The following is a 25,178-nucleotide window of genomic DNA, read 5'->3' on the forward strand; positions in this document are numbered from 1 at the left end:
TAGTCCCCATTAAGCACATTACGCACAGCGTGCAACTCAGGGGTCCTCAATTTTGCTGGCCCACACGGAACCCCACCCCCCGGTGCCTCGGGGCACCTGGATGGCAAGCTCCGGCTCTCTATACAAGCACCATCACTCAGAAAATGATGAGTCAAAAAATATTTATTACAAGCATCCTTACATCACAAAGCTATTATCAAGTTTATGGCAAAGCAAAGGGAGTGAAACTGGGAAGAACATGAAAAATAACTAAAATTGGTTATGCACATCCGTCTTGTAATTAACATGGCATTAATTATGACTTTGTTGATGTCTTTTTGGTAATAATGACCACACATACAAAAATACAAGTATTCAAATTTTAACTTACTATGTACATTTTCAGTTTGTTTTGTTATTCATTAAATAATTGGTTAGTTTTTATAGCATAGTTTCTACATTTGTGGAACCTTGTGTTTCCTTAAAATAAGCAAGTATTTTGCTTTAAAATATGATTACACAGCACATATTTGTTGAATAACCAAAATACTGAAATGAAAAAAAAGTCTTCACTTTGCCAGTATGTGCATAACTGTCCAGGGACAGTTTTCCTAAAATACCTGCCCATGTAGTGCTAAAATTCAATAAATCCCATTATCTATACAAATGTACAATGTCCAGATGCTGTTTCCCCCAGTCAGTAGATCTGGACCAACATGTGATATGCTAAAATTCTAAGGGCAGTAATGCAAATAAGATTATTATAAACACATTAGAACTGTGTAAAGCAGTTGCTCAGACAATTGTCTATTTACTATGGAGTGCAACGCAGTCTAAGCTGTTACGAAATGATACAGTTTTTAGATCGATGACTCTTTCTTCGGTGGTTATGAGAGCCGTGGCTCTGTGGAGACAGGGCTGTGACTCTTGTAGGATAGTCCTCTGCGTAGTACCTCCCGACAGGACGGGGCTGGGGGATGGGCTGTCCCAGGAAGTATCCCTCTTCCTCAGAATCTGAGTCTGAAGAAGAGGAGCATGTAGAGCACCAGTCATCATCATCGTCTTGATACAGTCCCATAAAGCGCTCAGTCCTCGGGTCTCCTTTCAAGTGTCCCTGAAGCATGTAGTCCGACTGGGTTTGGGGGAAGGCCAGGGGCACCCTTTGTGAGGGGTGCTGCACCAACATCCCCCCATGACGGGGGTCCACCAGTTGCTGCTGAGGGTCAAAGTATTTCTGTGCTTTATCCAGAGGCACCATGTGAAGGGCATTGTCTGAGCGGGTTTTGCGACTCCTGTGGTGTCGGCCTGATCGGTGCTGTTTGCTGCGTCCATGGTGACTGGTTGGACGGTTTCTTTCCCGGCTCATTTCATCAGTGCGATACATCCTTCGTTGAGGCCTCTCACTCATGGGATGTTTTCTAATGTTGACATCATACTCATACCCGTTGTCCACCGTGTCTTCAGAAAAGGTGACCACCTGAGGAGGCCTGGACTGAGACTTGCTCCTTCTGAGCGCTGGAGCGTGAACAAATGAAGGAGATAGCACCTCAGAGCGGGAGGACAGGGCTCCTCTCATCGCCATCGCCACTTCTTCATCTGCTGTAACTTTCTCCAGGTTCAGGTTGAGTGAGTTGTTACTGTGATTAAGATGAGAGGAATTGAAGGTTCCCATGTTGCTCATCTTCTCACAGTCATCTGGCATTAGCAGGTTATCCTGGATGGCTTGAAGAGAATACCGCACTGGTCTGTCTCTTCCTTCAGCGTCCACCGAAGCACCTGAAAGAAGGAAAAAATTATCAAAATATGTTCTTTACCAGATCAAAGCAGATTTTTACCAACTTCCCAAAGTTTAATGTTCTTACCAGTGATATTGGAAAGCGCTAGGGAATCCATGGAGTCACCAACACCCTGCTCGACCTTCCTCAGCTCATCTGCGATACACTCCAGGGAGTCTTCATACCACTGCCTGGACTCCGGCCAGAACACCTTTCCAGATCTGGTTTGGTCCTGCTCCTCATCCAGCTCCAGCTCTTGGATTTTCCGTGCGCTGGCGGGCCCTGGATGACTCCCATATGCAGAATCACCCATCCCATCTTGAGACTGAGCCCAGTACATTTCGGGCAGATTCTTCTTGCTCATGAGTCCAGGGCTGAGGGCTCTGGACTGGTTTGAGGCGTGACTCTGTGTAGGGCTTGCAGGAGTTGGAGATGAGGCACTAATCCCCAAAGATGAAGCATCAGGTTTTAGCCACGGGTCGGAGATACTATTTAACCTAGTTCTCTCAATACTAGGGCTGGGAGATTTTAGAGAAGGTTGTTGAAGTTGCTGTTGTAGTCCACGGTCTCCAAATTTAAGCAAAAGCTGAGTCATGTAGTCCTCATGCTGAGCCCACTCCTCAGGATCTTCTTCACCTCCTACATCCTGTTCTTCACGATCCCTCCAAAACCTCTCTTCTTCCAGCCCCAATCCAGACAGTTTACGACCCATAATATCAATGTCCCTGTCTGCTGTTTCTTCCCTCTCATAGTCAAAAGCTGGAACAGATGCTTTGGTGTGAAAGAGCTCAGACTGTCTCCACTGTTCAGAGGGCCGGCTGCTCTTCCCCATTCGCACACTGCGGCGGGACTCACGTGAGCGGGCCGACTGGAAGGCAGAGTCCGAAGAGTCTGAAGCATGAATGTCTTCACCTTGACTGCAAGCCTTTGAGCAGTAGATGCGACCCTCTTTAGGTAGGAACGGACATCCCAATAAAGAGGTTTTACACTGGGCACAACAGAAGCACTGATCTGTGGCATGCCAGTGCACTCCTTCATAGGTCATCTGGGCGTGGTCCACACCTACAAGGATGGACAGAGTGGAGGGCTTTGGTTAAATATCAGTTCATCATAAATGCCCCCAACATTTCCTGAACTCACAAACACACCTATATTTTCTCCACACGCTTCACAGTACTCTGCATATAAGGACTCAAAGCAGCCGCAGCAGTAGGGCCGTCCGTCCTTCATGATGTATCGCTGTCCACCAAGCATCATCTCACACTCAAAACAGGCAAAGTGCTTCATGTGCCAATGCCGCCCCTCAGCCTCTGTGCACTCATCGGCTAAGATGATCTGAGGAAACAATATGCTGTTAGTTTTTTAATCTCACACACGATATAACACCATCTAATCACCATCAACAGTTAGTTTTTACCTCATCACATGACGAGCATCGTGGTTTAAGAAGCTCAGCATGATGCCTTCCACATAAGATCTTCCCATTTTGATAAAAGTAGATCAAATCCACAAGGAGCTCTTGACAGGTTTCACACACAAAGCATGCTGGATGCCAGCAGGGGCTTGGCCCTGCCCTTGAGGCAAAAATTGCCATCTCTCCTCCATTGATACCTCCACCACACTGTAACGACAAACACAAATGTCTGTTAGTTCACCAACATTAGTTTCTTAATGTCTCGAATGTCTGAAAATGTACCAGACTGTAGTGGATGCTTTATGTGCCAAAGGGTGTTCTAAATCAAAAGTGATATTCAGTATGCCTGCCGCCTGTGACAGACGGACAATGCAACATTTTGTAGACAGTTGGGAGATAATAAAGCTCTAAAACACGGGCATATATCAGGTGTTATGTCTAAGACTGAAGCTCAAACAAAGAAGGCCAAACACAGCGCTCTAAGCCACAATGGAATATGAGATTTTGGAAATGCAGTATTGAATCCCACATGGCTGACAGTCAGGGCTGACATGCTGACAGATAATTCTGAAGGTAGTATGCAATTTAATATCTTCAAGGCAACAAAAACAGAATGCTATTGCTAGAAGCAGAAGTCATTATCTTAAACCTGTAACATCCTGGCAACCTGATACTTAAGGGCTTAGGGCTCATATCCTATAGACCACATGTGCAAATTTCAAGTTCTTAACACTTAAAAGAGGAACTGTCACTATGAAATACATCACATTGCTGTACCTTTTAATTTGTAGTATTTATTACTTAATAATGCTTCAGTTATTTACTCCAATACTGTCAGAACATGTCTAAATGTGCCGTGCCCAGCCCAGCAACATTGAGCTGCTATTGCTGTGCTTGGCCAGCTGTTAGACATTATTGCTGGGGCGGACAGACGGGGGCCTTGGATATGAGGGTGTTGTGTGTCTGTGGGATTTACAGTGTAAGGAAAGTATAGCCTGACAAACTGAGTGTGAACATGTGCACATGTGTGGAGAACGTGTCTGTGTGCAGTCCTGTGTCTTTATGATATATCCGTTTTAACGCTTCAGGAGTGTGAGTAGATTTGTCAGTATGGATTGATTGACAGTGGATGTCATCTTGAGATCTCCAAGCATTTGTGAATGGACACCATATATAACATCTAAATTTACATGGGTACACAGTTGGTGTTGGTGAATGTGACCTTGCAATGCTATTAGTGTGTAAGCTGATGACAGTTTAGTTGTGGCTGTCCGGAGGTATTAGCACGGCTCGCCTCGACTTCCTGAAGCCCTAGTAGAGGATGTGGTATATTTACAGTAAACTACCACAAACCCAATATTTATGTTTCTGCTTTGAAAGGAAGTTTTTCAAAAATCTGATCAAGAGCCTTACAGATTGTGCCTGATTTGATGTTTTCAACAGTGTCACCAATCAGAAGATGGCATGAGGGTTTCTGTTTTCAAATAGTTTCCACTGTGGCGTTTGTCAGGGAAGTTTGTAATCAGTCTCTAAAATGCAAATGCAGACAGCCATTAAACCATGAATTCCTGTTATTTCGTTGAACTGTGGTGGGTTTAAAAATAGATAGATTTTGCAGACATTGAACACTGCAAATCCTGTCACCGAAACTTATTCAACTTGACTGAAGTCTTTTTTTATGCATCAAAAGCACTAAGCTGCCCCATTGTGTTTCATTATCCCTTAAGATATCACTTAAAAATATATTTGAAGACTGGATCTGTATGCAATTATACTTAAGAATAGGACAACCCACCAAATACGTGACTTACATGGAATAAAGTTGTGTTTTAAGACCTTATCCACCAACAATTAGTTGTGTTAGCCTGTGCTTTTTCCTAGCTGGTCATGCTGAGATATAGATGAGCGGCAGGAAATTCCTCACTAGAAATAATGTGGCTCCGCTCGGCTTGACTATGAGCCTCCCAATTTGCCCACTTCCTTTCTCACCCTAATGAGGAAGTTTATGTCCATGATTAAAAACCATCGTATTTAACCAATCAAGATGTTGCCTCAGGTTGCCATAGCGAGGGATAAGATAATGGCAGTTTGTGATATAACTAATTGCATATGCGTTTTGTTGTATGTCGTGGCTCATTCTCTGCTTTTAAAGGCGCTGTTAGTTAGCTTGTAATTTGTGTGCATGTGTGTCTATAATACAAGATGCTTACATGTTCACAGCGGGTGTGCTGGAGAGCTCGGGGCAGGATCTTGGGTGTTCCTCTGCCCAGTGCCTCCCTCTTTCTCTGGGAGCTGAACATCTGCAGTTCACGCTTCTCCTCCTCAGTCAGAGAGTGGCAGTAACGCACCTATGAATGAAGAAAAAGTAGATGTATGAAAAATCTGCATGTCAAAAATGCAACTTTGGTGTACAGTTAGCAATGGAAAACAAGCAAGCAATAGCAAAATGACAGAGGAATAAAGGATAGACCTAACAAGCTTAAGTTTCAGCCTACACCTTTTCAGTCTCTGTATGTTTAATTTTACTGTTTGTGGAATAATGTCAGAATATACATAAGACTAATCAGTTAATTAATTAAGAACATAGCCAAAATAGATGTCATTTGGGCACAGTAGCTCACATTGCAGTATAAATGTTAAATACATTCAAAGAAACATAATTCTTAAAAGTAGCAACAAAAAAAAAAAGTACAGGAAGAATCAAATAAAATGTTGTAAATATAGATTCCATTATTAAGATGTTATGTCCCCATGTAAATATACATTTTTGTATTGCCTGATTATTCTTGCAAAATTACGATTGTCAAAATAAACTCAAACTCGTCAAAACCTCCAATAAAATTATAATAGACAGTTGTTGATAGAACTTTATGGCTTTGTTTGACATTTTCTTCACTTTGGTAGTCATCAACATCTCCAATCAATGTATGTTTTAATATTTCAGCATTTTCATGAGCTGTCAACAAACTTATGGTTATAGCAGATTGTTTTGGCATTGATGCTGTTATATAAATACAGGTCTACGAGTTCCTACATGGATTTCCATACCGCACTATAATGGAACATAAAGTGGGATGTTGTTAATTGTGAGTAAGTGGAAGAGATTTGGAGGAGTGCATTGATCTATTAATTCCTCAAATCTCGCTTTGATCTTTGCGTGCAGCTTCACTTTTGTGCATGATACCAGGTCCACACAAGGCTGGGAAGGGTTTAATTAGAGCTAATCCGCCCGAAGGCTGCGTTGAAAGGATGGCGGCAGTGATCCACAAACACTTTCCTGGTGTTTAGAGTCGGCGATGATGGCTCTGATAAAAGAGAGGGACTATCCTAACAACCGCCTCAGTTGTTCTATAAACATCAGTAAACTATGCGATTCACTGTCCCCGCATCTGCCTCTCACACACACGCTCACTGCTCATTCGTCCTAACCGCAGTTACGCAAGGAATCCAGCAAAACTTGAGGTCCTTAACCATCCGCGATTCACTCAAACATCATAAAAGTGCTCCATCTGTGTGCGTATCTCTTATGTGTTCAAGTGTGCATACAGAGACCTCCCCCTGCGGACAGTAGCCTTTTTGTGCCTCCCCTCTGGTGATAACCCCACAGCCATATCTGCTAATGTAAACTCTATTAACACATGTGAAAGGCGTGCTGGTTTACTTACACATTGTAAAGTCTTTCTAAAGAAGAGTGAGGCATGCGCTTTTATGGTTGGACACAGGGTTTGTAAAGTGACTAAGGGAATGTGCCTTTGTTTGGTTTTACAAGAAAAATCTGGTTTGGGCTGAGCTTGTAATGAAGGGGCTATATATGACTGTCCCCAAACTTTGTGAGTAACTTTTGTAAGTAACAATGGTTCATCATTGCATTAGTGTAATACTGGAGAGATGGTTATTGTAGATTCAAATTTTTTTGGCAACCTGCTTTATCATTGTTGGATTTTCTAACTTTCTGTTGGTTTAATCAATGATCTTGTTAAGCCCTGAGAGGCAATTGCTTGTGTTTACGAAAAATAAAGAGAAACATTATGTAACATTATATGGTATTTTAAACAGTTACAACTTTTTTTTTTATTTTTTTTTTACTTTATATAGGTATGTCTCCATTTATTAAACAGTTTTTTTATTTTATTTATATAGTGCTTTTCCAGACGTATGTCACAAAGATGCTTTACAGATCATTATACATTCATTTATATAAAGTAATCTCACTTGTTAAATTATCAAGTTTGTACTTCTTCATCTCAAGCTTCTGAGCAGTATTAGTTTTAATGATATTGCATAACTCTCTTTTCTTAGTAACTATGAACAGTCTTTACCTCGTTGTCGTGCGGTGGGAGTTGGTACAGGAGCTGTCGAATCCTATGCTTCTCTCCAGGACTGTTCACATATGGCACTTTCTCTTCAGGTAGACAGGAAAAATACATTTGGATCTGCAAAGAAAAAGGGGGAGATTTTAAATATATATATATTTTTTTTGTTGTTGTTTTTTTTATGATTCATTGCTATAGTGTGCGTGACTTGTTTGAGCCAAGGGAGTTAACGGTGTTATCAGAAAGAAATGCAAGTTAAACATAGACTTGAGTCACAAGAGAATCAAGAAGCTGTCTCTAATTGTGACAATGGCCAAACTGTGTCAGTTTAGCTCAATTACAGAGGCATAGCTGTGAAATTTGTATACACAATATACATCAGAGTTCATTTGGGATTTGTTTATGGAGACTAATTCAACCTGGGGGACAGCAAAACAAACAAAACACTCAGTTTCAGCGATGTTATTAATATGATGATCTAAAATTGTTCTAAATCTAAACAATAATTAGGATGTAAATGAATATACAATCAGGTGGTGGTTTTAGTTCAGATGTAGTAGCTGGCAATGCAGCAGAACTAATCCTCAAGTTAGAAAAGGAATGTCCGCCTCCATATCCTCATATGAACTTGAGCATATGGTGTCAGAAAACAGGTTTAAAATTCCTCCCTTGGATACAGTGCGATTACAATCTCATGCTTGGATTAACATTTTTTGCTGTCTGTGCATATAGGATTTTCCACAGTCCGCATACAGAAAGCAGAGTAGGATTGATTGCTTTACCTGTTCTGGTCTTAGCCCCGGCGGGACCCAAGAGTACTCCTCCAAAGCACACCCAGAGTCGTCATCTGAAGTGGAGCTCCGTTGAAAGCCTACTGACATCTTCCCCATCTTTCCCCCAATGTGAGAGTCCATATCTGGGCCACGAGGTGCAGGGCGCTCCCCTCTGTCCATACACTCCAGGTTCATCGCACGAGGCCGCTGTGGAAGAAATGAAAAAAAACGTCATGCCATTTCTCTTAACAGAGTCCAGCCGCCTGATTGGTTAAGACAAATCTGGATTCTCTTCCTAATGCACCTATAATCATTCAATTAGTTGTAATCCATGTTTCTGCCAAAGATAATTGTTGATTTGATGCTGTTGTGGTAACAAAGCTACATTAGAAATCCTGGAAACGAGCAGACAACAATGAGTCCTTTTGCCCCATCACACCAATGCCATTGTTTCATGTCTTAAAGTGGCTTGAGGCGTGCTTAAAATAACTGACAAGTCATTTTCCAGCTCATTACAGAGGTATATCATAGCTTTGTTTATCCTTCAGCCAATCCCACTTGATCACATGTCTAAAGTGGCAAAAGCAAGCTTTTAATGGCTACTTATGTTGGATGTTGGATGAAAAATAATGGAAACTTTTTACAGAATACCGCGCAGTAATTTATCTTTTCTGTCTAATATATATAAAACTTTGGTCTGCATTTGCTCTTAAAATAACCTCAGATCTCCAGATGTTGAGAAATGCTGAGAAAACATCTGTTCTTGCAACAAAATACTAAGCACAGAATGTCAAGGATTCATCAAATCTTTTCACTCAATTGGAAATGGGCGGTAACAACATACGTTAATGTCATTGGAGTGGCCATCTTATCTAACGTGACTCAAAACGCTGAAAGGCCTACTCAGTCTGCCATGTCTCTTTCACATGCAAATAGACGACAGAATGAAGTTTGTTTGGTTAAAAACAGTGAGAAAGTGCCCCGCCAAAACGTATGCACTAATGGGTCATCATCATTAACGTTGGAAAACTTCTGAATGTGTGTAGAAATGTATTCCAGAAGCCATTTAAAGGGTCTTTATTATGTTATTTTCCGATCTGTTATAATGTCGTTTAATCATCAAAAACATACCAGGAGTTTTGTTTCATTCACACAAAACCTCCATATTTAGGTTGTGTTCTTCTCTCAAACAGAAAACACTTCAATTTGTGATGTCATGTAGTAATACAGGAAGTGCTCCACTGTGTTTCTGAACTCCATACACCTTCACTAGAATCATTTAAATAATTCTAGCCCTGAAATTGCCAACCTATACTGAACAAAAGATAAAAGGTATTAACTATTGCTTCATGACATCGCGAGGTGGAACGGAGCATTGTGAGCTTTGGAGATATAGACAAGCCTAATAATAATTACTTACTCAAACATGTGTGAATGAAACAAAACTCCAGGTATGTTTTTCTACAGTGGTAATAACATTCTAGCATGGTAAAAGCTTGCGAAAGTCAATTTAGCATAATAAGGGACCTTCAAGAACCAACATTTGTGATCACTTCTGGCCACAAAAAAGTTCAGTTTCTTAAAGTTAAAGCACCACTTTTTGCTTCAGGGTTTGCCCCATTCACCCCTAGAGGCATCCCACCAGTAAACATGTAGTCAAACAGAGTTACAACAAAGGGAAATATTAGCATTTCCCGATTAGCATATAGTTCAATGAGACCAGAGGGCCCAAAACACCGGTCAAAAATGCAGTTACAACTCAAGGGGGCTGCTCTTATCACAGGACTAAGAGCTTATGTGGTGTTGCTTTGTTCTTCACTGACTAATCTATCAGGTTTTATGGTTTGCCAGATAATGTTATCACCTACAAACTTTTCTTTACCTGTTCTGCTATCTCGCTTAACCTAGTACTGACCACTCTGATACCCAGTACATGAGAATGACCCAAAACTAATCTTCAAAGCTCTTGTTTATCTCGTGCCCTTGCGCTCATCCTTAAAACCGCGCAGTGAAAAGGTGGCTACAGATTCCTGAGCCAGTGAATGTCCATGTATGCACTCACATTACAGTCTATCACCCTTTGCGGATAATACAGTAGACATCTTTGTTCAATGTGAAAAAAAAACAACTGTCCAGTCCAGTCCAGTGTTGAACCTGTAGAGCTTGCAGAAAGCTCACAAGCCAGGCTGGGGGGGTTAAACGTTTCTTGAAAAAAGAGCATTTAAAGAATCACAACATTCAGGCTGGGTAAACATGGGCCAGATGTAGTCAGCTAAAGGTTAACCAAGTGTGCCTCCCCCAGCCAACTGACACTTAAGAAATCTCTCCAAATTGAAGCTTTTAAACAATCTAAAATGCAAAAGCAGCCAAACTGAACTTTAAGAAATGCGTTTTGGACAGAATATAATACATAGATGGCTTTACACTTGCTGAAGAGTTGCCATACCTGCTATTAATCTAAAGGACAAAATTGGAAAGCAAATAAGGCATGAACCAGAGCTTTGTTTTTCTTTGACATTTCGGGATTTTCTTTAGGAAAACTATTAACTTCTAAGTTCAAAGAATGGGGCCTTCTCTTGTGCTGGTGGAAAAGTGTTATTCTAGGGCCAAATGGGTGTCAGGGGGTGAGCCAGAGCGAGCACAGCTGGAAGGACCCTAAAAATGCAGACTTCTACCAAGTGTTGGCTATGCGGTCAAAATAAATGAGCCTATAGAGCCTTTAATAACATATAATACATCACTCTTGTACTAATAAGTGTAGAGCAATGGAGACAATACAACTTTTCTTGTACAATCACTCACTTCACATAGGATGGCCGTTCTCAAGCCCTTGCATCTTTATCTATACCAAAACAACATTGCTTCCTGTTTAAGCTAAAATAATAGACCTGGATTTAAGCTGGCTTTTCAACTTGTCCCCCAGACTTCCTGATGGAAAACAGTTGGACCAAAATAGACTGCCATTACTGATTCTCAGCCTTGAATTTTCTTTGAATAATCAACTTAACCCTAATACTAGATTACTTTCGTTCCAAATGCCAAACTAACTGTTGCATTAAATTAGTGAAGATTTTTCCTCTTACCTCCAGGAAAAGCATCTCTCTGTAAACTTTTTCCCTCCAACAAATTTCCAATGGAGATCTTATTCACTTCCTTAAGCCAGTTGTTCAGTCTTCAAGAGCGCTGGCTGCATGTCTGCAACATCAGCCCAATGGATCCTTTCTAATCACTGCTCAGGAAATAGTCCCCCAACTGTCGGGGAATTTGAATGTCAACTTGATGGCGTCCAAGTTTAGTTTAGTTCCAGTGAAGGCAGGAGCTGTGTGTGTTTCTGGCTGTGGTTGAGAGCTAATCACTGGATGTGTTAAGTATGTGAGAGGGGTCTATAGCTGCAGCCTTGTCAGCCCCTCCCTCATTCCTCCCCTCAGCAGCAAATCGGTCTCCGCTGCACTTCAATCAAACACGTACTTCACAGTCAACAACCCCCCAGCTCCAGCACAGCAGCTCCCCGCCCCCCATGCCCAGCGCCTATACTCACTTTTACTCCAACATTTTGCCAATACATTAGCTTCATTAAGACGATAACAGCAGTGTAATTATGTGCACTTGCTCACTAGTTTATGTCTATTTTTATTGTTCAAGTAATTTGCACAATTGGTGGGACAATATCACAAAAGAATGATAAAAAAAAATGTCGCTCTTCTTACATTTTTATTTGATTTTATTAGTTCTTACTATTTTATTTCTTCTAGTATATGTTGCTTTCAATATTTTCTGTTCCTAAATAGTTTAAAACACTTTACCTGCCTTGTCTTTTAACACAGAAAATGTAGTTCTCCAAAGTGTCAACACTCCAAACCACATGCTGATCGTTGACAATAAGAAGTGACTAAATCTCAATCTTAAAATCTGATTAACTGCACAGCCCTTCTTGTAAGTACTGCTATATTAATTGAGAAGCAAAACTGTATTGAAATGTAATAGTTTGAGCTTCAATCAGATCATTAACATAGCATTGGTCTGATCTGTGTGGTTTATCATTCAATAGTAAATTATTAGCTTAACTAATATATTACAGAAGAAAAGTGTCAATCACACATTTTGTATAAGCATTTAAAACACTTTTAAATGAATCACATCCCTATAGTAGCAATGGCGCCGTGCTGATATATGATACAGTTTAAATTGCCATAGTTAATTTCTCTCTTTGTAAATGTGCACACCATGAGCCCATTCTAATAGAGGGGAAGTGAAAAATGACTTTTGCCTTTTACTAAATGAAGCCTTCCTGTCTTCTCTGTGTTTTTCTGGTTAAATATTGACTGTGCTTCCTCCTGGGCAGCCTCATCCATCTAACCCCATTCTCACAAATAGGACCTTTCTACTCTTACTGGACAAACGAATGACTGGGAAACCTTACTCTTATTGCCTATAATATAAGCCACAATGGGGGATTTGTTAAAAGCAAGAAAACTCATGACGATCATAAAAAGTTTTGAATTGGCTACTGTGTCTTAAATATTGAAGAAAACGTAGCGAATGCATACTAAGAAGGATAGTGATTTTTTCTCGTCTGCACCATCCATCACTGTGAAAGCCCGAACACAGCGCTGGCTTCATTTAAAGAGTGCGAGATGACAGATGAGCCCACTCAATTGTCCGGCAAACAAAGATGGCCTCCTCCCCTGACGACCCCACAAAGTGACGGACCGCGGAGGCAACCACACTGTTTGTCACATGCCAAATTACCTGTTACAAATGACCTGCTCAGCTAACTGCTTTAACAGAATGAGAGCATGAGATGGTCGATCCCACTTCTTGCACTCAGTATCTGTCCATCTTGGCTCGTGAGGGGCTGAAATTGAAGCCAGATTGTAAGGAGGGGGTTGGCAGTACGTCCACTGTTCTTGAAGACTGATCCTGCGCTTTTTTTTTTTTTTTTCAAATATGATTTTCATCGTGTTTCCTGAGATATCTATCTTGACATGCATTTTAAAGCTAAGCAAATCCTTCAGGTAGACCACACGTTCAAAACCAGAAACATGTGAGTCAAATTTTGGCAAGTGTAAAATTTTACAGGCAGGCAACTTTTTACAACTTTTTAAAATTACAACTAGATGATTTTTATTTTATTTTATTCTAGTTTAGCTTATTTTTCTCATCAATATCAAGCAAATTAGTTAGGAATGAGACATCAAATAGTTGAAATCAAATCAAAACAACCATCAGACAAACTAATTACACAATCACATTTGAGACAAAGAATAAGACTCACAGAGAAGTCCTTGGTTTATATAGTTGCAGACAACAATGAGTGGGAGAGGAATGGTGTGGTGTGAATGGGTGACATGTCCGCGTATGTGTGGCTTTAGCTCAAACAATGAGCAGATAGAGCCCTTTCAGATGTGGACTGGGCCAGTGTCCAAAGAGTCCCTCAGAGCACAAGAGGACAGCTGACCTTGCTGTCTCTGCTGCTTCCTGCCAGGACCAGCCACACTGGCAAGAATTGTATCACGTTTTTCTTTGATAAACTCCAATAGATTATCTGTAAATTCCCTTAATATCAGTACTCACTGTTTAATCTCCAAAGGGGCTCAGATAAAATGTTGCATTTGCTTACAATCTAACACCAGGCTATTGGCGTGCCATTTCTGACAGCTTTAGCTCTTCTCAGTGGTGTAGCTTTAATGGATTGTCAATTGGAAACCATTAGGAATGAAGCCTTAAAGTTGCATTCACGTGACTAAAGCTAATGAGCAAGGACAAACTGGAGAGACTTTGAAAACCACTTCAACATTAGAAGTACAGTAGACCTCCATGAAAATTGGCAAAAAAAGACTATGTTTTTTTCTCTCCAATACAGTATACAATGTTATTAATATTAAGTTAATAAAATTGGCCTAAAGAAGGACAACACACTCTTAGCTCAAAACATATATATATATATATCCTATTCGTGCATGTTTATCAGAACAAAAATGTTAAAATCACTAAAGTACTGCAGGTTTTCCTTGGATTTAACAGTGTCTCTGCAAGGTCTAGACATGACCACTTTCACCTCCCATCATGTAATCATTAAGGAGATTATGGCTGACTACAGCACTGTAACAATTAAATCAATTCATAATAACTAGGATTTGTCTAAACTGGGGCTGCTTCTCAAATGTAGCTCACCCCTGGCTCAAACTCCTAAATCAGGACTCCAAAAGTCTTAAGGTGCATACCAACACTAGCACCCAAACCACATGTTGAGAACCCCTGGTCTAGAGAAAATATTCCTTGCAGGTTTTGAAGCATCCACCACAAATCAGCATCTGGTCACATAAAGAAATGGTGAACATGTGCTGGGACATTTTACCGAAGACTCCTCCATATCTGATTACATGGAGTAGCATCTGGCCTGTGTCCAGTATTAATAGTCAAACCCAGCACTGCGTAGATACCTTTTGATCAAGCGTCCCCACTGACTTTATATAAGGGAGTTATTTTCTCCATTGGCAAAGGTTTTGGACTGCGCTTCAGACAAGATCTCGTGGCCTTTTCAGTTCCATGAAACTTTAAACCCGGTTTCACCAACACACACGTACACTCACACACTTCGCTCATTCCTCCTGGCCATGCAATTCATTTATCTATTGGAACGGGCCTGCCTTGGTAATGTGCCCTTCTCCTAACCTTTTATTGCGCACTAAAGCTTTATACACCAAGCGTCTTCCCTCCAGCTCTGTGGTTTATAACAACGCTAGTTCGCACCATACTGTTTCAGCTCTAGGAAGGTGAGAATGGCTTTAGCTGATCCCTTAGAATGCAAATATCAGGGGAGGCATCGGCCGGTGTTCAAAACAGAAATTACCAAGGACAAGTGACAAGTCTCAACATGCTGCAGGACACTTTGCCATAAAACTCGTAAACAGAGCATACAGAGATGATCCCAGATGGTAGAATAGCGTTAAGGATGCTTCTGTGTTGTGCAATCGGCTTTAGGCTATCTTAAAACCTCAATGAATAGTGTGAGGTCAGTGGATACAAAACTTTACGTGCAGACTGGAGCAATTACAAAATGTCATGACGATTCTCTTTAAGTGGTCCGCCTAACCCTGTAATTAAAGAGTAAGCTAAAGAAACAACAGGTAGAATGATGCAATGCTAACAGCAAACCACATGGGATAGGTCAAAGACTATATGACGTACATATTTTAGTACTACACACACATATCAGTTACATACAAGACAAAACACGCTATTGCTTTTTAAACAAATTTGTAAAAAAAAAAAAAATACTGACAATCCCCTCTGGTTTAAAGATGTCTTGTGTAACTTCTCCGGTGGATGACCCGTCAAATAATTTTGTCTGTGGAGATGTTTAACACAGTACGGTGTTAAACCTTTCTATCTTCATGGAGACTAAACCAGACCAAGTTATAGGTCAGATCTGTGGAGAGGCAACCCTGCTCAACCCCAAAATGAATGAATAAATGTCAGGAAGGTAGAGCTGTTTAATGTCACACTCTGGAACATTCCAAAAACAGCAATGACATATCCATAGAAACATGAAGGCGACGGACCCCCAACCGAAAAGTTACCTAGTCCAATTTTAAGACTAGAAACATAGACATTTTACTACATCTGCCCCCAAACTGAACTGACACTAACAGTAGTTTTAAATGTGCATATAAAACTAGACTATTTTAAATGTAAATCGCTGTTTTGCGCTGTTCACTTTGGACCTTTTTTCACCTTTCATTTGCAACAGGAAGCACTCACCTTTCCATTTGGATGAGCCACAATTTCATTTCACTTTTAAATTATTGTTGACCCCTAACAACAGCCTGTATTCACATTTTAGTTCAACCTTACGAGCAATTGGCTTCACGGTAAACTTGCATGAACAGTCATGCTTATATAAGTTATACAAGATTGCAAAGCATGATAATGTTTTGACAATGTTCCTGGAAATGAGTGTGTGTATAGTGCCTTCATTATAATTTTAAAGGTCTTATATTAATCAAAATTGACTCTTGTGAGCTTTTAGTCTAGTTAAAATATTGTTACCTCCTGAAAAACAAAAAAACATATGCAGAGTTGTGTTTTAGTTTCATTCATTTATTTGAGTAGCCCTGCATTATTAGTCTGTCTACATCTCCAAAGCTCAAAATGCTCTGTAATGTGTCATGAAGTGGTAGATTTCAAGTTGACAGCTGCCTTCTACCTTTTGTTTAGTACAGATTGGCAATTCTAGAGAAGGTGTATGGAGTTTAAAAACACAGTGGAGCACTTCTTGTATTACCACATGTCATCACATGGTGGTGTTTTTGGTTTGAGGGAAGAACCCAGTCTAGGTTTGCATGTTAAAAATGTGTGAATGAAACAAAACAAAACTCCGGGTATGTTTGTAATGAGGAAACGTTATAATATAGATCAGAAAATAGTGTGATACGGGCCCTTTAAATTTCCAACTTCATTTTTTTGGCCTACACAGTACTACTAACGATTTGCATACTAAACTGAAAATGCTGTACAAGATCTATTTTTGTCTGCTTGGCTGTGTGTTGTGCTTTTGTTCCACCATTTCCAACTTGATTGTGTTACCCAATGCAGTAACATGAAAAAAAATGCTTTCTCAGTACTTGTAAAAGCTGAAAAAGTTGTAAGAGACCTATTTAATCTGCTGACTCTTGCACCTCGCCTGCTCCCTGCTTTTCGAATGCAACCTGAACAAATATGTGTACAGTATCCATTTCACATTTAAATCCCTATTGTCCTAGAACAACAGCCAGCGAACAAGGGCTGACAAACTGGCTCGCACCCGTATCCACTTCACAAAAAGCCCAGAGATTCACTTCTCAATTCGCGTCTATTATGATCCCCCATTCAGGCCCCATTCACAGCTGACAGACGCCTCTAAGCAGCCATTTACACTATAGGAAATGTATCCGCCAACGAGGACCACCAGCTCAACCTGCCTCCGCATATCAAGTCCATGGAGAGCGAGCGGACTTACCAGCTCAGTGTCAATATCCCCGACACTTCCAGACCAAGTGCGATGTAAAAAGGTAGTTGTAATACAAAGTAAAAGCCTCTGGCAAGATTTGCTAACCAGCCACAAGGTGTGACCTGGACACCTCTGTGACAATGGAGAGACAACCGTAAACGTGTTGTAAAATGCAGGAAATTGACAACTAGCTGCGATGGTGGTTTCAGCGAAGGTGAAGCCCAGGTGTTAAAAGTGATATAGGTCTAGAGCGGGTTACTGGGTCTGTCTGTCTGTGATACGGGACGCATTACATCCCCATTATGACTTGGCAAGTATAGTTCGCAGCTGTTGTGATTGTGGCACGACATTAAACCAAGAGTGTTCATGTACTAATTAGTCAGTATTCAAACTTTGTAGACCTCAGTCTCCTCCTATTTCTGTTAATTATATATTACGTGCATGTAATCCTCCTATTACTACAAACAGTGGCTGGAAGTACTATATTCAAGTTACTCTTATTCTCATTTGGTGGTATTCAGAATGCTGTAACTTTTCTAAAATGGCAGTACTTTTACAACTTAGGCTTCAAACTGCAAAATATTAGTGAGAAGGAAAAAAAAAGTTCTTAAAGTGTAGTTATTCTTTTTCTAATTAATGATAGCAAATGCATAATAACAAAAATAACAAATAAAGATGTTGTTAATCCTATGTTTTTGTCTTTACAGTACATTTCCAAAGTATTATTTCCATCACTGTGTACAGTATGCAGCAAATGGATTCAGTGCAACCCAATATTAGGACATGGCCCTCCAGCTGAAAGTACCTTAGTTGACTTGTATCCAGAATCATCCAATTGTCATTACATAAAAAAATATGTAATTTTGTTTTTTAAGTTGTTTTTGTTCGCTCATGAGCCCATGAAAGACATAATTGTTCAGGGTTTAGACAGAAGCGGGGTCTGTCAGTCATCTCTGTTACTGTTTTAATTATTTGGCAGCAATTATTGAATTTTTACTTCTTACTGCGTGCCATTACAGGAACACATTAAACGTCCCTGTAGGCTGTTGCTCTCAGCCAAAATTTTTTACCACTAACAAAATGATACAGTTTGTCAAATGAAATTCATACAATGGCTAGATTGCTTTAACAATTTTGTTGTAGTAGCAGAGGAGTATTTGCTCTACATAAACACATTACGAGAAGGACTTAATGAAAATTGCGATTCTTCACAGTTTGGCTTGCTCTATTAGCGCTAGATCCAGGTGATAATTTATGTCACAAACTAGCTTAAACCTGCATTAACCAAGTGTCAAATCATGCACCTACAAGTTCACATTGTGCAAAATACAGTATGTTTCTATTTATTTTTTCCATACAAGCTGAAACTTTAAAGTTGTAATGTTGTACTGAGCACTAATATCTTAAAAAAAATAGAGTTATCTATACCATCACATAAGCCGATTCCCCAAAACTATGTCCACTTTCGTAACTTGAGCACTGATCTTTTCCATTAGCGTCAAATAAGGAACATTTTCACACAGACTCACCATTTCAGGAGGAACTGAAGTACAAGTGCGAAAGGCATCAACACCAAACCGTAACAGCTATTGGTAAACGCCACAGTGTTACTTCCAATACATGCAGTAAGAGTGTGTGAGAAAGGGGAAAGAGGGGACAAGCAGACCTACTCCCATCTGAAGCTAATTTGATATTGTTAACTGATGCATTCCTCCTTTAATAAGAGCCAGGGGCAGTGGATCCTAAGGCTGTGTGAATGTGGAAAGTCCAGACTGGAAACTAAAAAGGATTTCAACCAGGGCAGTAATGGTTATTTACTGTTGCAAAATGGTCTAAGTGATAAAACTTGAAAATGCTAGAAACCTGTAAGTCTGGTTGGTGTTGACAAGGGAAATCTGACCACTTTCATCTGCATGTGGAAGTGTGCACAGGGGTCAAGATGGGGTCACTCAAGAAAATGTTGTGCTAACTTTATTTACACATTTGACAGATATTATAGAGTGATTGCCATAGTATAATTAAAAACAGATCATTGTGTTACTTGTAAGAAGCCCTCAAGCCAAGGAGGTTAAAACATCATAAACTGTACTAAACAATTTTCAAGGGTGTTTACTTTTACGGTTTGGTGTGGTGGAGTGTGGCAATATTTTGGAGGGATATTTTGCTAAACTATTATCTTAGCAACCACTTGTAAATCCCTACCAGACATATTGGATCAAACGATCATAAAAACATATTTATAACTGCATTATGTTCTTATTGTCACCACTATGAACTATGAACGGTTTCTTTTGACAGTCACTTGGACCTGGTTTGAGCCTATTTAATTATGAGGAAGGATTTGGGTTCGCACTTGGGATTACTAGGGCTAAACCTGGAACTCAACCAAACTAAATCTACATTAAGACTCAAACTGGACCCAAACCAGAACCACGGGCGTGAACGGTTGTAGCCCTGGATTAGTCCTTTATGGGTGTAGGTTTACATATGAGTTTAGAAATAAAGTTTAAACCCACAGTTTATGTCCACCTGCTCCTTTGAACCATCTTTTACCACCTATTTTATGTATACACATTCTTTATTTACTGTATTTTGTTCAAAGAAATATACAACCCTGAAAGCGCAATGCACCATCATCATTGTGAATGCAGGCAAAACTAACAGTGGTGCAATGGTCTCAGCAATCACCTAGAAATCGTGAGGTTTGGGAGGCTGCAGATTTCAGGTGTTTGTATTGTGTAATAATGTAGCAAGCCCTAATGTGGCTGTTGGGAAAGGCATCTGGTGTTAATATTTGCCAAGTCATATAACGGAAACAAATGGATTAAAAACGTTAAAGCTGAATAGTCGGTTTGGGAGGGACAGATCTGATGACTCAAACTTGGTCTTAAACAAAACCCTTCCCTTAATAATTTCCTTAAAACTATTCCCCAACCTGTTTTCCAACCTTAATCCTAACCCTGTTCCCAAACTTAATGGCTCTGAGTGACCAATTACAGCAGACCATCCCTCTGGAGCACTATTCTTAAAAAAAAAAAAAAAAAAAGAAGCACTACATTTGAAGATCTAAACAGAGATTTGGAACAGCAGCAGCTCAGTTGGTAGAGTGTGTATCCACTGATTCGATGGTTGGTGGTTTGAATCTCACTCTTGACTTTGATTCCAGCTCCCATGAATACTGTTGTTGTGTCATTGGGCAAGCCATTTAACCCAACTTAACCCAACTCTTCCCCAGTGTCTGTGCACGTGAATGGGTGTGTAAATGGGTGAGTGATTCATTAATGAGTGCTTTGAAGGCAGAAAAGCCCCATAAAAATTTGATCATGACCATTTCTGTTTTTTGTGACCTTGGTTTTGTGAAATCGACCTAATACCTTCCCTTAGTTCTCTCTAATGTGTAATTTTGGAATATTTAAGACAATCAAACTAAACACCAACCTCAAATAAAATACCTTCCTGCTATCTTGGTTGCCCGTAAAAATTATAAGATGGGGAAGTTCCGTATTATTTTAACTCAACTGTCTTTCATACCATTTAGACTGATAAACCCGCCAGTGATGCAACTGCTATCATGACAGGTGAAATCCCCTCATTAATCTAAGTGTCTGACTGATTTACAATGTGTCTACGGCTACAGCCAATACAAACAGATAGGCCTGCCTTCTAATGAGCGATGCCAGTGATCCGCAGCAGAGTATTTAGCAGAGAATAGCAAATCTGTTAATCCAAACAAGAGGAGGAACAGAGGCTTCTTCATCTGACGAAATATCATGCAAGATCAGCCAACATCTTGCATCAGGGTTACGGTTAAAGTGTGTGCATACTAATCCTTTGAGAATGTTAAGGAGATACTGAGACAGATGTAGGATTTGGGGTTGTGTACACAGTTAAAATGACAAGAGCTTAAGAGATGGCACATCAGTCAATAAGCACAAATATTCAACCTGTGTGAAGAATGGATTGCGAAAGCTTCTCTTTCCCATACTTTGTTTTTATAGTATTTGGGAGTTTATTTAAGAATGGCAGATTGTCACATTTTAGTTTCACGTTTGTTTTGTAAGTAGTAATTAATTATGATGGTTCTTTATTTGATGGATAATAAAATAAAACAGTGCATTCTTTCAAAAGTTAATACTGGATTTGCCTTGTGAGCATTTAAGTGGTCATATCAATCATTGCTATACCTACTGCAACTTTTAATGGAACAAACTTATAGACAGCAAACTGCATAAAGTTTTTCATAGAACTACAGTTACATCTGGTATCTGTATATGTCACACAGCACTTGTCAGGAATACACAGCAGTAAGTGACATTGCTTTTTCCAACTCATGAGCCAACTCTGCACATATCAGTAATACGTTATATTATATTTAAAGTTATTTGACACATAATTTCTACATTGCTGCCATAGACTGTATATGGCCATAGTTAACCCGCTAGCTGCCACGTTCCAAATAGGAAATGAGCATGAAGGCCCTTCCAGCTCCATCGACTCCAAATTATATTACATTGAGAAATTGTTGACACTCTCTTTGTAACTGCTGCAGTGAACCTCATCATTTTGGTCTTAACATGTCCATATTAACCCATTCTGCATGATCCTGGTGTTTTTATTTCACTAGCCTTGTGAGCTTTATTTGACTCGAACCGAAAGCTATTTTGTGACCCTTAGTCCACTTCTTTATTCAGTCTGTGATTGTGACATAGAAGGTAACTATATGAGTTTCATACTAACAGCAGAGTCCAAAAGGTATCATATATTCCAGAGTCTATTGTTCTGTTAGCAGGGAGAATAATTTTACATAACAAACAGCTGAGTGATTTCAGCTTAGCTCAGCATTGCAACAGGTGACATTTTGGCACTGGGTTTGGGCACCACATGGCTGACAGATATTATGGGTATGTGTGATATGATTTGATGTGTGTATTAGAGGCAACAGTTGGTTGTACTGGCTATTTTGATGGTTATTTGTCTGTAAGTGTCAGCGGTTGGACTTGACCAGGCAGTGACCATCGGCATTCCACACTGAGCCTCGAGTAGTGCCTCTGAGGTTCAAGGGTAAACACATACAACATTTGGTGGGCTGGCACTCAGTGGATTTTCTTCTGACAATAAATCCAGTCTCTGTTTAATACTGCAAAAAACTTAACCCTGACCTTTTAATAAATGTGACCTAATGGTGAAATTTAGTCAAAAGAGCAACAACCCATGTAAGAACTATATTACTGATTTAGTATATTTTATAATAAAGGCATGGAGCAAACCGTGTCTAGGATTGTCTTCACAAGACACAAGCTATTCAAATTTCAAACTCAATTTCGATATTAAGGAACAGTCTGTTAGCCTGATTCATCAGCCAGTTTCTGACCTAGCAGCATTAGAATTTATTTGCTCAATGTTAGGCGGGTACTTTTTTTTTAATTTAACCAATTGCTGCTATTTGGTCATGATGTATGTAATATAACTGGTATATTAAGCCTTTCCCAAATCCTGTAGGAAGAAGGGCAATAATGTCTTTCCCCTTGATAAAATTCACCAAACATTTCTTTGTTCCAGCTTTAAATCCTTGATCTCGGAAATTGTTGCCAACACAGAATGTATGGCTCTTTGCTGATTGGCTGGTGCCCGGACTTGCACTTCCGGGGTTTGTGCAAACCATGTAGTACATTCCAATTCCTGACCTAGTCGCTCGAGAGAAATGAAATTGAGGACAGGCACTAGGTGGTGCCAGCCTGGCTAATAGTCTGTTACTCAAAACCAATTCCACTACCACAATGATAATATAAAACAGTCTTTATTTATTCATATACTTATCTATATGGTCTTATACTTGTTCTGATGCAGCTCAAGATCATTCTAAAGCTATTCAGGAATGGTTCATTTCTGGCCCGTGAATGTGATTTTTAGCATTGAGACCTGCTCAAGTGAGTATCTAGTTTCAATACTACTTTTATCATCTTTCACTATCTGACTCTGGATACTTTGGACAACCCTAAATAGTTAACCAACATTCTGTGTTATAGCAAAGTACCAAATAGTCAAGTTGTGTCATGTGTATTTTGTATGTAAAGGAAAGACTCTGTCTGTCCCAAATCTGTATATGCGTGAGCTGTTTTTTGCATATAAACTGCCCCTAAACCAATGCAAATAACTAGTTTTGATGAGCATGCCAGTTACAATGTTTTCCAGTACCGCCAGAAGCAATTTTATTATCTCATTGTTGTCTTAAGCATTATCTGTTTGTATTATCTATTTTGATTATTTGTCTGTCTCATCCTCTCTTCCCTCTGCAATGTCTCCTTTGAGTTGACCATATCCTCAGCTGGCCTCCCTGTTAATTCAGACCTACCTGATCGTTCTGTATTTACTATCCATCCTAACATCTCTCTCCAAACACACACCAAGGACTAATGCGGTGCAGATGCTACGACTTCAACATGGAGAGGAAGCAATAGAAAAGGATACCTGCCATATTTGTACCTCTATGAAGCCAACGATTAGGTTTCACAAACAATCTCTGTCTATAGCAGCTCCCAGGGGCGTAACTGGGCAAATTAGCTGGAGAAATAAGTCACCAGATGTTTTCAAAGGCCTTGGGGGGAGGGACTCCTAAGGGCTCACCGAAGGGTACGCTGGACCTGGATGTAAATGAATAAACAAAAACATATGTATGGATACGCACGCCGGGACATGTTCGATTTCACGGTGGCTGCTTTGAAATAATGAATGTTTTAACCACTATGTTACTGTCTGTCTCTTTGGAGGTCACTGGAGAAGCACAAAAGGCATTTATTTACTACCTCATTAATGCAAGTGGCAATTATGAGTACCTTTCATGGGGTGCTGGAAAAGGGAAAACAGATTGCGTATAGCCCCAAAACCCAGACAACAGACAAATCACTGTTTTCAATGGTTTTGGAAAGTCCCAAGTTTTCATCGACCACCGTCAATGAGTATCTGTTACATTTGCTCACTTTTGGAGATGCAACTGTCCACGGTATATGATGACACAGTGTTTTGATCCTTTAAAGCAGGGGAAGGGGAAATAATTACACTGAAAACTGATACCGAACGCATATCGTTGTTCCAAAGTGCAATCCAAATAAATGTCTATTGATTAATTTATTATAGCTACGTTTTCATGCTATTCAACTCAAATGTGTAGTGAAGGAAAAAATGAATAACACTGAGGAAGAAGTAACATGTACTACCAGCATCTGCCCCTGATACTGTATTACTAGTAGTGGCTGTTTAGTGGTAGTACTTTAAAGGTCTTATGTTACACAAAATCTACTCTTGTGAGCTTTAAGATGCCTTTTAATGCTGTCACCGCCTCAAAAACAAACCTGAAGCTGTGTTGTTTAATTTACACATGTTTGAGTAGTCCTGCATTACTAGTCTGTCTACATCCCTACAGCTCTAAATGCTTTTTTCTACTTTATGATGTCATGTAGTAGTAGTTTTCAATTTAACAGCAACTTTTTATCTTTAGTTCAACAGAGATAGTCAGTTTCATAGCTGAAATCATCCAAATGATTCTAGTGAAGGTGTATGGAGTTGAAACATATTGGAGCACTTTCTGTATTACCTGTGGACATCACAAGGTGGATCAGAGTTTTCTGTTTGAAGAACCCAGCCTAAATATGCAGGGTTTGTGTGTTAAAAATGTGTGAATGAAACGAAACACAACTCCAAGTACGTTTGTTATGAGGAAACAACATTATACTGTAACATCAGAGATTAATGTATGTAATGTCCTTTAAGACATGCTTATAATTCATAAGTCAATCTTCTAAGAAACTAATAAATCAGAAGAGAAGACTAAAGTTAAAATGTTTCAGTTATACATTTAAAGAAATCTGATTGTTGTAAATCAGATCAGAAGAAGTTTTCCTCTCCAGTATCTATGTAACTTTTTTCTTGTACACC

At 39.7% G+C, this 25,178-nt stretch overlaps 1 protein-coding gene across 1 annotated transcript in view; it reads right to left on the reverse strand.

The window, feature by feature from the left end:
• Nucleotides 1-55: 55 nt before the first annotated feature.
• Nucleotides 56-25,178, reverse strand: part of prickle1b (prickle homolog 1b) — a 33,406-nt gene continuing 8,283 nt past the window's right edge. The window contains exons 2-8 of the mRNA XM_020926367.2: nucleotides 8,264-8,461; nucleotides 7,488-7,601; nucleotides 5,379-5,516; nucleotides 3,172-3,375; nucleotides 2,903-3,089; nucleotides 1,842-2,816; nucleotides 56-1,755 (exon numbers count right to left, since the gene is read on the reverse strand). Coding sequence (XP_020782026.2) covers nucleotides 821-1,755; nucleotides 1,842-2,816; nucleotides 2,903-3,089; nucleotides 3,172-3,375; nucleotides 5,379-5,516; nucleotides 7,488-7,601; nucleotides 8,264-8,449 — 2,739 coding nt within the window. The 5' untranslated portion in view covers nucleotides 8,450-8,461 and the 3' untranslated portion in view covers nucleotides 56-820. The remainder of the gene's footprint in view (nucleotides 1,756-1,841; nucleotides 2,817-2,902; nucleotides 3,090-3,171; nucleotides 3,376-5,378; nucleotides 5,517-7,487; nucleotides 7,602-8,263; nucleotides 8,462-25,178) is intronic.

The sequence above is a fragment of the Boleophthalmus pectinirostris genome, unplaced genomic scaffold (genome assembly GCF_026225935.1).
Source record: "Boleophthalmus pectinirostris isolate CB_2022bp ecotype Guang Dong unplaced genomic scaffold, ASM2622593v1 HiC_scaffold_18, whole genome shotgun sequence".
Classification (NCBI taxonomy): domain Eukaryota; kingdom Metazoa; phylum Chordata; class Actinopteri; order Gobiiformes; family Gobiidae; genus Boleophthalmus; species Boleophthalmus pectinirostris.